Consider the following 14,715-nt stretch of genomic DNA (forward strand, 5'->3'; position numbering starts at 1 on the left):
GCAGCTGGAGCTGAGAAGTAAATCAGGCCATCTGGTCTTCAGATCCCTTACCCATGTAACAGATTGGCCACTTTGTCATTAACAGCTTTTCAAAATGACCATAAAAGCACTTACAGCACTTACACTTTCATAGATACTTACTTGTATTAGCATTTGAAACCTGTTTATATAAATATATATAAACATTTAATGTTTATTTTGTGCTTGTTACCAAAAATCCCCAGTCACATAATATATGTGGCCTCAGAAACTTGCTGGGAGATAGGAAAATAATATTACTTTCAACTTAGAGACAAGGAGAGGCCCACATATTTCAAGCTGTCGGTGCTTAGCTTTCATCTTCAGACAAGACTTCCCTTTTCACTGCTGAAAACTGGACTTTGTCTTGGACCCCTGGACCCTGCGACGCTGACCAGAGACGTGCATGATTGGACTGCACTACTGGGACACAGAAGCTGCAGTATGGGGCACAAGGAAGAGACCTGAAAACCCACATAGCAGAGACCACCAACGCATGTCTTTTGATTTAGGCTATAGATGGAAGGCATCACAGCCTCCTTCCCTGATCCTTGTGGAGCTGGAACCACCAGGGCTACTCTAGGAGCTGGACCAGGTCCCCTGACCGAGGGAGCAGCTCGGCACTTACCCTGCAGCACACACTGTACCATGGGCTTATCTGTGTGGCACCTAGGAACCAAGTTTCTTCATCTTATACGTGCTTACTTGGCATGTGCTTGCTTTACTTGTATGTGCTTTCTTAGAATCACAGAATCATTAAGGTCTTGTGGCCAAGAAGGCCAATGGTATCCTGGGGTGCATTTGGAGGAGTGTTGCCAGCAGGACAAGGGAGGTGATCCTCGCCTTCTACTAAGCCCTGATGAAGCCACACTTGGAGTACTGGTTCCAGTTCTGGGCTCCCCAGTACAAGAGGGATGTGGAGGTATGGGAGCGAGTCTCCTTCTCTGGAAATATTCAAAACCCACCTGGATGCCATCCTCCATGTGCTCTAGGTGATCCTGCTTGGCAGGGGGGTTGGACTAGATGATCTTCAGAGATCCCTTCCCACATCAACCATTCTGTGATCCTGTGATTCTTTAACACCGACCTATAGGGAACACCGCTGGTGACTGGTCACCAGCTGGATTTCACTCTGTTTACCGCCACTCTCTGTGCCTGGCTGTCCATCCAGTTTTTAACCCAGAAAAGAGTGTACCTGTCCAAGCCATCCTGCCTAGGTCCCATGCCCCTGTCCGGTTCATTACTCGGTGCCTCCTGGGACTGCATCTCTGTGCTCCCACACCGAGGAGGGCTGCTGCCCATGAACCCATGCTGACATGCAAACTCTCTTTTTCTCCTGAATACACAGCAAAAGTTCCCTGTTCAGCCATACCGGTCTTCCTCCCTGCTGGATCATCTTATGGCACACGGGGACAGCCTGCTCCTGAGCCTTTAAGACTTCCTTCTTGAGGAGCGCCTAGCCTTCCTGGACCCCTCTGCCCTGCAGGACCGACTCCCAAGGGACCCTCCCTACCAGTGTCCTGAGCAATTTAAAGTCTGCCCTCTGGAAGTCCAAGGTAGCAGTTTTACTGACAACCCTCCTGACTTCACCACGTCATGGTCCCTCTGCCCAAGACAGCTCCCTGCCACCTCATCTCCCCCCAGTCCTTCTTTGTTCGTGAACAGCAGGTCTAGCGGGGCACCCCCTCTAGTAGGCTCACTGACCAGCCGAGTCTTCCACACACTCTAGGAACCTTCTAGACTGCTTCCTCAGGGCTGTACTGAGTTTCCAGCATATGTCCAGGAAGTTGAAGTCCTCCATGAGAACAAGCGCTGGCAATTGCACCACTTCTGCCAACTGCTTCTGCCAGCTTCTTGCCAGCTACTTGTTTTATGTGTCTACTTGCTTGTAGATGGCATGGTTTGGAATGGCATTGTTAAACCAGCAATTGTGATAACATTTGAACAGTAGTGGGAAATCAGTTATTAAAAGCAGCACTTTGACCATTAATTCAATTTCTTAAACTGTTATTTTTGTTCTTACTACATTTCTTCTAGATAGTAAATAAATACATAAATACATAAGCCTCATGTTATCTTGAGGAATAGGTACAACCGATTATTGGATTATACAACTGGTCTATCACCTTCATGACTTTGCCCCTTAGATTTCAGAAAGACATAATTTCCCCCCATATCTATACAACTGTTCTTGAAGACTGCATTAACTCATTGTTTTCCTTCCTACCTTCTAATGTGTCCTTGTATTTTCAAATTTTGTTAATATAACTGTTCATGGGAAGACTTCAACCTCAAGATCAAATGGAATATTTACTCAGATGATAATGTATTTTTACCAGTTATCTATGTTTTTCTTTAACAGAATAATATACAAGGGAACTTTCTATTCAGATTTTTACCAGTTTGTGAGAATTCTTTATCCTTACCTCTGTTTTCAGTCTAAAAAAAAAAAAAAAAAAAAAAAGACCATGCTGCTGACATTTATTTGTCAGCTGAAGTAACTTCCCATGCTTTGGAAAATAAGACTTTTAACCTTAAGGAAAGGATCCTTCAGTGCAGGAATAATGGCTTGTGTTAAATGTCTTTGGGATAAAAAATCACTTCACTAAGAACACTAAGTACTGGCTATTCCATGCCAACTTTCAAGCACTGCTCTCCTTGCAGCAGAAACTAACAGCCTTGAGAATGATGCTCAGGCTTTCGTTTCAGTGCCTGAGAAGCATATGATAGCTCAACAGGGGAAGTGAAAGGATCAGCAGAAATAATGGAATAATGAAGACTTCTTTGGAGACAGAGAGCAAATGGGAGCACGACTCCTTGGCTGAGTGTTGTCTCTCATCCCAGTTCCTGTGGTGACTGAGAGTGCCACTCTCAAAGGGCTGAATCCCATTTTGGGTTCTATAGGTGTGTTTTTAATAGGTCACAAAATCAAAACATCCAAAATTTCAATTTGCTTCCCCCAAAAAGTCACCAGTGCAACTTTATGGATTGTTTCATCTGTACCACAGGTATAATTATGTTTTGCTTCTGATAGATAAAATGGTAATACAAATCCCAATGAGAGATAATTAACCTAACCCTGAACAAGACTGACATATGGAAAAATCAGCCTTACCTGTAAAGCTCCTTTCTGGCCTTGACTGTAATGTTTCTGGTATCACTTCCCAGTCTCTTCCTAGCTATAGTGACTTTTACTAGTATGAAGACCACTGAGATAAAGGAAGTGATTGTTCCCTCTACCATGCACTGATGAGTACTCATCTTTACCTCAGAAAGGCAGAGAGAAAATTGTCATTAGAGTCCTGTAGAAGTTGTTGAGAAGCATTTTTATTTTATTTTATTTTATTTTTATTTTATTTTATTTTATTTTATTGAGGAAAGTGTGTCACTATATGATTAGAGATGAAATAGCCAAATACCCAAGTAAAGTTGGAAGGAAACATTTTAAGGTAGCAGAAATATCCACAGGAGTCCGTTTTTTTGAAACTATCAGGAGCTCTTTAGCTACTTATGTCCTAACTGTAGGTTTTTAACTGTGCTCTTTAGATCTGAAATAATGTGGGCATAAAGAATATGGAACCAGAATCTCCTCAGAGTTGCACACAGATAAGACAACATACAACAAACATAAGTTGCAACATGGAAAATTCTGATGTGATATACAGAAAAAATAAATAAATCAACCTGAAGGTGGTCAAATACTGGAGCAAGTTGCCCAGAAAGGACGTGGAATCTCCATCCTTGGAGATATTTAGAATTCAGCTATATCAGTCTCTGAGCATGTAACAGGGTAAGACCCTGGCTAGACCAAATGACCTCCAGAGGTTCCTTCCAACCTAAATTACTGTATGGTTCTATGATTGTGACTATACAAAAAACTCCTTCACATTCACGTGAATCATGTGACGCCACCGTGTGAGCTCACATCAATCATAATATCAGCCTTGTGGGATTTATTTCTGTTCCTAATTTATACTAAGTCAATCCTGACAGAGACTGAAAAATTTTAAATCACAACATTGTGTTGGACAGCCTTCTCTCAGCATGACCGTGGTCATATGTTAAATGTTTATTACCTAAATTATATATTTTTTTAGAGTTAATCTATTAGAGCTTGATAACACTGTTCCTAATTTTATAAGTAATAAAACTACTGCCACCTGTATTATGGAGAGTTTCAATGTGTTTTACCAATCTAGATGGCCTCTTACTCACCCGGAGTTACTTTGGAAGTGTCTTGGAATATGTATATCAGTTATATATGGCTTGTATGTATTTCTTCTTGGGTGAAATGAAAAATTTAATTATATGAAAAAAATGCAAATTGCTGCCAACTGTGTTAACTGTGAGAGAGTTGCATTATCTTCTAACATAAATTGTCAGTGAATTGAAGAAAAGACGTTTTGGAAGCTGATCTGATTACTGTCAGGGAAAGTGCTCAAACTCAATTGTTGGCAAATGTCCAGTACCCATCACTGAATGATCATCACCTCATCATTCAGCCTTCTCAACTGACATGCAAAACAACATCCAAATATTCATTGCACATCTGTGCTGGACAGATTATGCATTAGCAATTCAAATCAATTCAATGTACAGGCAGTTTCTGTAAAGGCGTCTGTTTGGGTGAGATGCCTTGTTGTCTGGGATGGATAATAAGGCAACTCTGTCTAATCTTGGAGAACAATCAACCCATCTTGAGAAGGTGACTGACTACGTATGCTCTTGCCCTGACAGCACTAGAACAATGGCCCCATAATGCACTTGACTCAGCTGGTAATAAAATCTACTTTTGATTAGCAGCCATGGCTTGTGTCAATCACTGTATGATGTACCATTGTCCTCTGGTCCTGAACACAGTTTATTTACAGGGAAACAAAAGCTTTTTGGATATGGCTGCTGCCCAGAGATTGCAAAATAGATTGAGCTGTCAGCCTCACACACTAGATGAAGATTAATGAGTTGTGCAGACAATAAATATGAAGCAATGACCATAAATATGCTAATAGGTATTATCCATATACACTATAATTGCTACAAAAATTAAAAAGTAGTGTGAAGGAAATAGGTCACAGGGTGACAGATAGATAATCTTGGATGCTGAAGATCTTTGGTTCAGTCAGATTCTCTACAGGTTTATTTCCTTCAATTAGACCCTTCAAAAGAGTAATTGTTTAAAAGCTGTTTGAATAATCTCTTTTGAAACAGAGGTTTATGGGAAAATGTTTATGAAAAAGTGACTTCAATGAACATGTTATTAGAATGAAAAACGTGACTACCAAAAGCAGGCTAAGCAGAGATTAATGTCTGGGATCAGCTGCCCAGCTTCACTAGGAGGAAAATATATCTGAGTGGCACACAAGTGAGAACTTCAAGGAAAACAGACTACTGAGGCACAGCAGTTTACACCCACAGACACAAATGAGTAAGTTAATTCCTGAGTGAAATATGGAAGAATTGCATGTACATCTGTTTGTTTGTGTTGGTTTGTTTGGTATTTTCATCCTAGCACACTTTTTTTAATTTATTTTTTTTACCCCCCGAAGAGGGTAAGGATGCTCATGGCTCAAATTTTCAGAGTACTTCCAAACAGGCCTCTGGTTTTCCAGTTCTACACCATTCTCCCTGCAAACTCAGCAGGATATCAACTACATTGGCTTAACATCTTAAAAGTTACACTTTCTAACCAGAAATACTGGCAAAACAACGCAAAACAGGTATGGGACCATTAAGGAAAAAGACTCACACAAAGTTAGCAGGTGAGAGAAGCATGTCTTTCTGGATGGATCCTGGTGGAGCGAAGTGACCTCTGGAAGCTGACTGAATTCTTGTTCTCAGTCCCACATCGACAGTGACACTTAAGATTGTCATGGATCATTCAGATTGTCAGAATCTCTTTAGATTGGAGGGTGTGACGTTAGTCATGTTGTCAGGGCACAGCAAGGGCTGCCTGCTCCCTAAGGGACGGGGAACCAAACAAGACAAAAAACCAGCACAGCGAGAGCATCACCAGCCATGGCCCTGTCCCACCACCCCAAGCAAGGCAAATTGAGCAGACCAAGAAGCAACGATCAGGTTGGAGCAAGAGTCCAAATCATCAGACAAGGTGGTGGTGATGAGGCAGATCCAGGGTCAAGCCAGAAGCATGAATCAACAGATCAGGTTCAGGTCTGGAGACAGTAACCAGGGCCAGTCCAGTGACCACTGGGCACGTCTATCCATTATAACCAGGCAGGTCCGAGGTCAAGCCAGGAGGACAGGCTGGAGGTCAGCACACGAGTCAAGTAGGTATGGCCATGATGGAGCTGCAGGCAGGGGCACCTACAGCATCCCTCAGGCAGGGACTGAGCCCATGGGCAGAGGGTGTGGGTGGAGACCCCAGGTGAGGCTGCTCAGGGCCTTTAAGGCCTAAAGGTGGACTCAGCCCTGGCACATGTCCAAGAGATTGACCACATTTTGCCAAGCTGAACTGTTTACAAAGTGAGGTGTTAGTGAGGTCAGCTTACTAGGACACAGGAAATATAGGTTTTTATTTATTTTTTATATATATATGTATAAGCAGAATATCCCAAGTTATCATAGTAAGCTGAAAACGAGTGAAATTGAGTCCCTTCCAGGTCAGAGCTTTATAAATTAATTTGCCTCACTTGTATTAGTAACTAGCACCGTGTCATCTATACCTACTGACACGGCAATCACCCAACTCACTGCAACCACATTCCAGATTTTATAGCCATGTCCCTGTGGATTAGTTCTGTGGCATACTTGTAAGCAGAGGCTTCTCTTGAATCTTTTCAGTGGCTTCCCTCTCATTATCACTTTGAATTTCTTCACCTTGTCTTTAGGAGACTACTAGTAACGCCTTCTTTCCTTGCTTATTCACTGATACCTCTGTCAATCATGAATTGCCTTGGGGCACTTCACTTGCAATGGAACTTTTGTCTAATTTTTATTGGCTTAATTTAAACAACTTTGTGCGTATTCATTAGGAATCGTTGTGTTTTAGGATTGGGTAAAATCTCATCACGTATTGAGTGTCTGCAACTTCATGAAGCTCTAATTCCCCATTGCTTTGCCAGGCCTCGTCATCATTTCTTGATGGGGTGTCTGGAATATTAAATAAATGATATCAACAAAGCACCAAAAGATTTCAGCAGTTTTGAAGGAAGGATAGCAATACTTACAAAAAAAGTGACATTTTTGTTTTATTGACACTTTGAAGAGGGCTTATAGCATTAATTGCTGTATTCTTGCATGGAATCTTAGTTGCATTTAAGTTGTAACTTTAGATATTTCATAACTTTAAATAATTCAAAATGATTAGCAAGTCTTGAGATAAAGGGAGATTTCTGTGGATAAACATACATGATAACAGAAGCCCTAATACGAGCAGACTAGAAAAAAAAAAAAAACAACCATATTTGAATTAAATTAAACAAACATAGCCGAATTAAAGAAAAAAAAATGAATAAAAGGGAAGTGTTCAAATTAAAAAGAGCAGTGCTGCTCAGGGATGCGTGGGCCGGATAACCCACTGCTCAGATAAATACAGCATACGGAAGCAAAAGAATGGACCTTATGCCCTTTGTTCTATAACCCACCATGTACAAGATACGGGCATTATACAACAGCGAAAAAGCTCTATCTTCTGTCTATTTCCACTCCCAGAGCCCTCCCTCTGGTACTCTGACCTACCCAGATAGTCCTCTTTACCTAAAGACAGAGGCCTATGGATTTTAAAACAGTCTTATCTAAAGTACTGGCTAAGAAAAACTGCAATAAAAGGTACATATGCCGTTTCCAAAGGCATGTTTGCTGAAGGTGTAAGTTTTAATGGGATTACACAAGGAATAATAAAACAGCTGTCAATCTGCTCTTATGACATGAAACCCCCTTCCATAACAAAGTTAATTTCAACCATCCAATGTTAATTGAGTTCTGATTTACAAGTCTTGGTAAACAATTTTTTTTGGGGGGTAGCTGTATCTCAACTGGGCTCTGGGTACTGTAACAAACAGCTTGCGGATTCTGTATGGCCAACACTTTGCTGTCTTTTATCATCTTTATTCAGAGTTGTGTTAATAATTAAAGTGAAAAAATACCCCATTTTCAGGCTTTTGGTAAGAACATTTATTTGTAAAGAACCTTCTTTGAGAATGCTAACTGGTACCAAAAGCACATTTTTTGTCCAACTGGAACGCTAAGACTCCTCCAAAAGCCGTACTTTTAAACTGTCAGATAAAACAGGTGGGAGACAAATAACAAACAGTTTGGGAAGCTTTCGGAAATGGTGAAATGGTGAAGAAAGGTGTTAAACTGCTCTTAACGAGCTTTTCTGCTCTCTTGATGCCCTTCAGAAGGCCACATATGACTAGTTACTTTTTGTAAAGGAACTTCCTAATAAAAATGTTTGTGGCAATACAATAGCAGCTCATGTGCAGGGTTTATTGTCTCCATCACTGTTGCCTCCCACCACACCTACCTTCAGAGAAGGAGGGCAAGAGATTGTCTTTTAACCTAGATGTGCAATGTAGACTAGCGTAAAGTACCAGGTCTTGTTTTGGGCTTAAACCAGCATAAAGCCTGACGGAGACAGGTTGTCTGAATTTCTCAGACCCCTTTCATGCCTTCCCCTGACAAAGACAGCTTTGCATGTGCCATATGTCCCTGAAGTTTGAGGAAATGACCAACAGAACAGAAGAGAGATCTTCCATGGATGGAGTTCATTACAACAGAGTGCAGTGGAAAATGATGAAGAAACAAATTTCTCAGCCACATCACCTGCGGATCAATGACACTTACATTACTAATCTGTTTTGTTATCAGGAGAATGAATCAGTTGATTTGTCTAACAAGCTTTGCTCTCACAGCAATGAAAAAGCACGATCATAAAGTTCAGTTTCGTTTCCCCGAGTGATCCCAGGTTTTGTGTACTTTTCTTCCTTGCTCATTGGTTTCGGTTCTGTTTCTTTGCTGTTAGCTAGACAGAGTATAAAAAGACTGGCTGTGCAGTGCTTCATACACCACCCAAAGCAAAAATGGCTGACCGAAACGTCCACAACGCTGGCTTCGGCTCCTCCGGCATCCGAGCAGGTTCGCTTGCTTCACACATGATGTCCGTGGAAGCAAGATCTAGTGGGGGAGGCGTGCGTTCTGGAGGGCCTACTGCTACTCTCCAAGAGATGGGTATGAGCAACTTCTTTTTTTCTTTTGTGGTTTTGTGGTTTAGTGAGTGGGGCCAAATGGAATTTCGTCCTTGAATGCAGGCTTGTCGAGTGATCACTTCCCTCCTACATTCCTGTTTCACACTGCAAGACAAAAGATGTGGGTATTTAACTGCATGTTATGGCCGGGATGCTAGTGAGGATGTTTTCTGTGTATGTACATATGCATGAGTGTGTATATACATAGGTGGCATTCATGAGATTTGGGACAGTGTTTATTTGAAGTTTGCGCTCTCTCTAGGAACCATCAATAATACAGAAAGCCATGCCAGCAGTAAGCAACCGTACACTTATGCGGGAACATGATCTGTGTACCTACATTTCATATAAATAATCAGATTTCCTTTGCTCCTTACTCATACACACCCATAAATATCACATAGAGAGAATGCATAGGAACCTATGCAGACACTATAACAGGGGGAAATTAGCTGCAGTTCAAGAGATAAACTCACAAAGGGAATATTTACACGTCCTTGCAGCATGTTTCCAAGTACTAAAAATAACCATAGCTGGCTTTCACATGAGCTAACCCCACAGGTGCTTGCTTTTCTGCTGCATACGCAGAGCAGTCCCTGATCTGACAACTCGAAGCAGCTTGGCACTTGTTTAACCCCAGATCCGGTGGGATTCACGCACAAGGTATTCTGCCTACTAGTCCCACCTGTGGGACCTGATTCATCAGGCACTCTAAGTATGCACGACCCCACAGAAAAGAGAGCCCCGTGTAATCCTGATTTACCCTGCAGCATGGTAGTTAGCAGGGTGACCTTTGTAAAAGTTTCAAACCCCTTAGTGCCTTACGGGTCTTGGACCCACATCTCCCACACTTCAGGAGCGTGCTCACCAGCAGGCTGTGGGCTGTCATATTGGCCAACTGCTGGCCTATTGCTTTCATGGTAAGCAGCTACGTGTCTACTGAATGATGGAGCTGAGCCTGACTCTTCCAGCCATAACATGAGAGGTTGGCCAGGTAAGCTGGCCAGGGCCCAGATTTGTGCCATCTTTCAATTATTAATAAATAAATAAATACATAAAAGGTGACAGGCCTGACTGAAAGGAGGTAAGTTATTTTTTTTAGACGTGGCTTGTGTTGCTGACAGTATTATTCATAGCACGAGGCTCTTTAGACACTGAGGGAGTAAGTGACATAAGGGTCATTTGGAGAGATGCTGCATGGTACTCCTGTGAGGCATTGTTTGAATTTTACATTATGATTTAAATTATGATTTGATCAGTGAGTTTAGGTTACTGATACAGTGCTTATTGAATACTTGGTAGCAAAGATGTTAAGGGATGGTAGCAGCAGAGGGAGAGAATATGAGAGAAAGTCAAGAGAGGAGGAGAACCTTGGGAGTCTATAGCAGGAAGAGCTACTTTCAGGCACCACACTGCATCAGCAGCACAGATCCCAGTCCACAGGCACCACCAGACAGTTGATCTAATATTATAGCAGAGCAGAGACAACTGCCCAACGCTGCCTTTTGCTACATATAATGGTGGTACAGCAATACTCGGCATGGCCATAGCCAGTGGTGAACCTTGGTGGTGATGCCCTACAGAGAGTATGAAGTTGCAATTTTTAAAATAAAAGACTGAACATATTTATCCCCTGGTGTGTTGGGAATATTTAGAAGAGAGAGAGGCAGAGTAAACATTTGATGGTACCTGATTTTATTCTTGCAATGAAACAGTATCAGCTACACCCTTTTATGAAATGCACTGTTTTTGGTGAAGATAAATCTGCAAGACTTGAGGAAACCTTAGCCGTGCCTACAGCAGGTACTCCAAAAAAGCTTTTATCCATGTGAAAAATACTCTGTCTGTAACATTGCCAAGACAGGTGTGAGCTTTGGCTCCCTGCAGCAGGGGAGCTTGCCACACATTCTTTGCCTGATTGAGAGCTAAAAGAGTCTGATTTCATTTCCGCAGGTGCTCACTGAAATCTCTCGCTCTTCAAACACATCTTCTTAACCTTTTTATTAAGACTGCAAACCCTCCCCCACGAACAAATGTGCATGGAGGAGCGGCTGATTCTGCAGCAGGGCACAAGTATTGTTCAGCATCACTTTACAGGAGATGTTATAACAAGCTCATCACCAAAATATTTGAGCATCCTCCAGGAATGTTTTAAGGGGCTGTCACTAGCATTTGTCATTGTCAATGTCTTAGTCCTCTCCCACAAAAAAAAAAAAAAAAAGGCTTGCAATGTAATACTTTGTTTGGGGCTTATTTATACTGAGATGGAGATATACATATGTGTTGGCTACCAGAGCTTGCTGTGTTCAAAACCTTGAGGTATCTATTATGCATAGGTTTATGCTATGGAAAGTGAAGTGAAAGGTATCCATCACCTGTAACAGTAAGTGGTAAAGTCTGCAATAACCCCGAGTTCCTGTAAAAGTTTGTTCCACAGCCCTCAGAAAATCAGCAGTCTCTTTGTCTTCTAATAAATTTTCTAGCCTTTTTTTTATTATTATTATTATTATTAATTATTATTATTAATATTATCTTCCCCATTTATTTATTTATTTTTAAAGAACACTAGATTACAATTATCCTGTGAGGTTCCTCCCAGTCAGAAAGTGCAGTAACACTTCCTTTGTAACTGTTGTAGGTGCCAGAGGCTCAACACATTCCTCAGGTTTTACCAGCAGCGGGATCTCCAGTGGATCCAGGGCTTCTGACATGATGTCCCAGGAGGCCAGATCTCATGGGGGTGGAGTCCCCAGTGGCGGCACAACTTCCACTGTCCAGTCCATCTGTAAGTGAGAGTCTTCCCAGTAAAGCTGAAATAACAAACGATTTCTCAGCTCAATTGTACATTTACTAGAGGGAGGGGTGTAAAGCGAAGTTGCTGCATTGCATTTGAAACAACATTTCTTCTGTTTGTTGCTTTATACTGGGTGGGAAGCAGAAGCTAAGGAATTAGGGGAAATAACTATGCAATAAAGTTGCAAGGATGGAGGCGGATAGCAGAGACAGATTGCTGAAACACCTAGTTGCAGAAAAAAGGTCACTGGAAGTTTAGGTTATTAACTGAGTGTAACACAGACCTTTGGTCTATGTCCTGGGAGTGCTTGTAACTCATGCTTAGATATTCTGTATGTTGCCCTGTTGCAACATACAGAACATACAACAGCAGATTTGCTTTATATTGTTCTCATGTGTTTCTTTATGTTTGTCCTTAGCGATGGGTGGCAAAGGAGGAAGGCACTGAAGAGAAAGAAGCATCAGTCTAGAAGTAAGCTCTGCAAGCAGTTCATCATCCTGTACTGCCAGAATCATTTGACATCTTCCCTTCTTTGCTCTCCCTGACACTAACATGAAAGGCAAAGCTGTTTTCACATGTGCAAATAAAAGCTCTGTTAAAACCATGGATGCTTGTGCAAAATTAATAGGGGTGGGGATGCGGATGGGGATGGGGGGCAGGTTCTTCCTTGGTTAAACGTCCTCTGAAGCACAGACATATACAAACACAAGCCAATGAAAGGAAGCTACAGTACTCTGGGCTGGAATAGGTCTCACTATCTGAGCCTCTTGCTGTTCCCCACTCGCCTTTCATTCAGATGTGCTCCCACTGCACCATTTCCCCAGGTACACACATTGTCCACTTCCTAGACACGTTCCCACATACATTCCCCGTTCCTTCCATCTTCCTTTTGTCTTTCTGGCTTCTCATGCTCCCTCCCCTAGCTCCTCCTTCCCCCCATATTCCAATAAAAAAACCTGATGCAGCCTCTCCTGTTACTTTCTGTAAAATTACAGATTTAGGGTTTTCTTCACACAATACTAATCATTTACATGTTAGCTCTCATACTTAAGAATCTTGAACTGTTTTGTTCACTGCAAATGAAATGCAGAAACAATCACACAGAGGTTGTGGTGTTGTATTTCTGTTGTTTGTTTTTTAAGGTCAGATGCCTTGACTTGAGTGGTGTTTTATATGTTCACCCTCACATGAAATCTTCCCTGCTTATTGCGTGCATGCTGGTTATTTACTGCTAATTTTTTACCCCTGGCATAGCTAACTAACTGCAATCCTGGTGTTGAATTATGTAGTTAACAAAGACAAGAAATGAAGAACATGAGGTCCAGGTGAAATGAAAAGGAATTTAAGGCATATGGAGTAAAAAATGAAGTACTCAGTAGTCACAGACAGCATTTAGACTCAGGTATTTCTGTGCAAAGGTGGAACCATCAGTTTGCTGGGATGCATCATCTTCAAGTCTGAGCTGTTACATGGCTCTGCTTGAGCCATCCTACACTTTCCTCATAAGGTCTAATGCAGCAGACTTCTAAAATACACCTGTGCCCTACCAGCAGATCTTTACTCCCTTCTGCACGAGGTAGAGCAAGGATGTCCACAATTCCCATCCGTACGTTCCCCCATGTGCAGAAGCTGTCAGAGAGCAGCAAGGATCCAGAAACCCACAAGCAAACTGTCCAGCACCTGTGTTAACATTGATGATACTGAAGTGAGTTGTAACAATGAAACTAATGTAAGGATGAGTAAAAATTAGAAAAAGACAGGCACATACATAACTTGAAGGACAAACAATTGATGCTATATTATCTAGAAAACAACATGCAATCATTTGATGGCAATTAAGGATTATGCTTCTTATTTGCCTGCATAACAGTAACATTTAATATCAGGATTCAACTTCAGAGTTGGCATTTCTTGACCTCAAGTGCTTTTGCCTTGTTTAAAAAATGTTTAACATTAGTGAAAGCTAACAAAAGATATTCATGCCCAGAAGAAGGAAAAACAACCCAAACCAAGGCAACAATTGTTAATTACATTTCATTTCACTTTTCAGTTCTTATGTGATTCTGACATTACTAATTTGCCTATTTTTTTCCATCTTTGGACCTTGCCATGTTGAGAGCTATTCTAGATAGTTCTCCTAAAGCTGGGAGCATCCTCGGTTGCATCTGAATTCCCTCAGCTGCACCAGCTCCAACAGGTCTACAGGAGAACAAAGGTAAATGCTTCCTCCTGAATGCTTCACTCGCAGACCACTTAAGCAAATTCACGTGTGCACTGTTAGAAAGGAATTATTTACATTTTTTAACAGAATATAATTGAAACGGTCAAATAACAGCAGATATGACAATCTAAATCCCTCACGTCCCTCAATCAATCTCCTGCAACAAACAGACAGAAGGGGAGAGAAAGGAAAAGAGGCAGCAGTGTGTGATTACCAGAGCAATAGCAGTGAAGCAATGCACTGCAGAAAGAACATAGCTCTCTGCACAGAAATCAATTCCTCCCATGGGATGGGGTCGATAGTTGCCTGACAGGACAGTATACAGGCAATTTAATAGCATTTTATCTAAATGAATCTATTCCTCCCCCCCCACCGGCCTCACAGTTCATGAGCAGGATCTCTTAGTAAAATAGATTTATTTATTTTTTATCATATAACAGGAAAGCATTTATCATGCTGAAGACACTACCACTGTCTAT

General features: G+C 41.6%; 1 protein-coding gene across 1 annotated transcript; it reads left to right on the top strand.

Annotated features, from left to right (window-relative positions):
- The first annotated feature begins 9,009 nt into the window (after positions 1-9,009).
- Positions 9,010-12,617, top strand: LOC137850844 (interferon alpha-inducible protein 27-like protein 2). The gene is made up of 3 exons (XM_068671301.1): positions 9,010-9,204; positions 11,860-12,006; positions 12,434-12,617. Exons 1-3 carry the CDS (start codon positions 9,057-9,059, stop codon positions 12,460-12,462), a joined length of 324 nt encoding a protein of 107 aa, XP_068527402.1. The 5' UTR covers positions 9,010-9,056; the 3' UTR covers positions 12,463-12,617.
- The last annotated feature ends 2,098 nt before the right edge of the window (positions 12,618-14,715 follow it).

This window comes from Anas acuta, chromosome 2 (assembly GCF_963932015.1).
Source record: "Anas acuta chromosome 2, bAnaAcu1.1, whole genome shotgun sequence".
NCBI classification, from domain to species: Eukaryota; Metazoa; Chordata; class Aves; order Anseriformes; family Anatidae; genus Anas; species Anas acuta.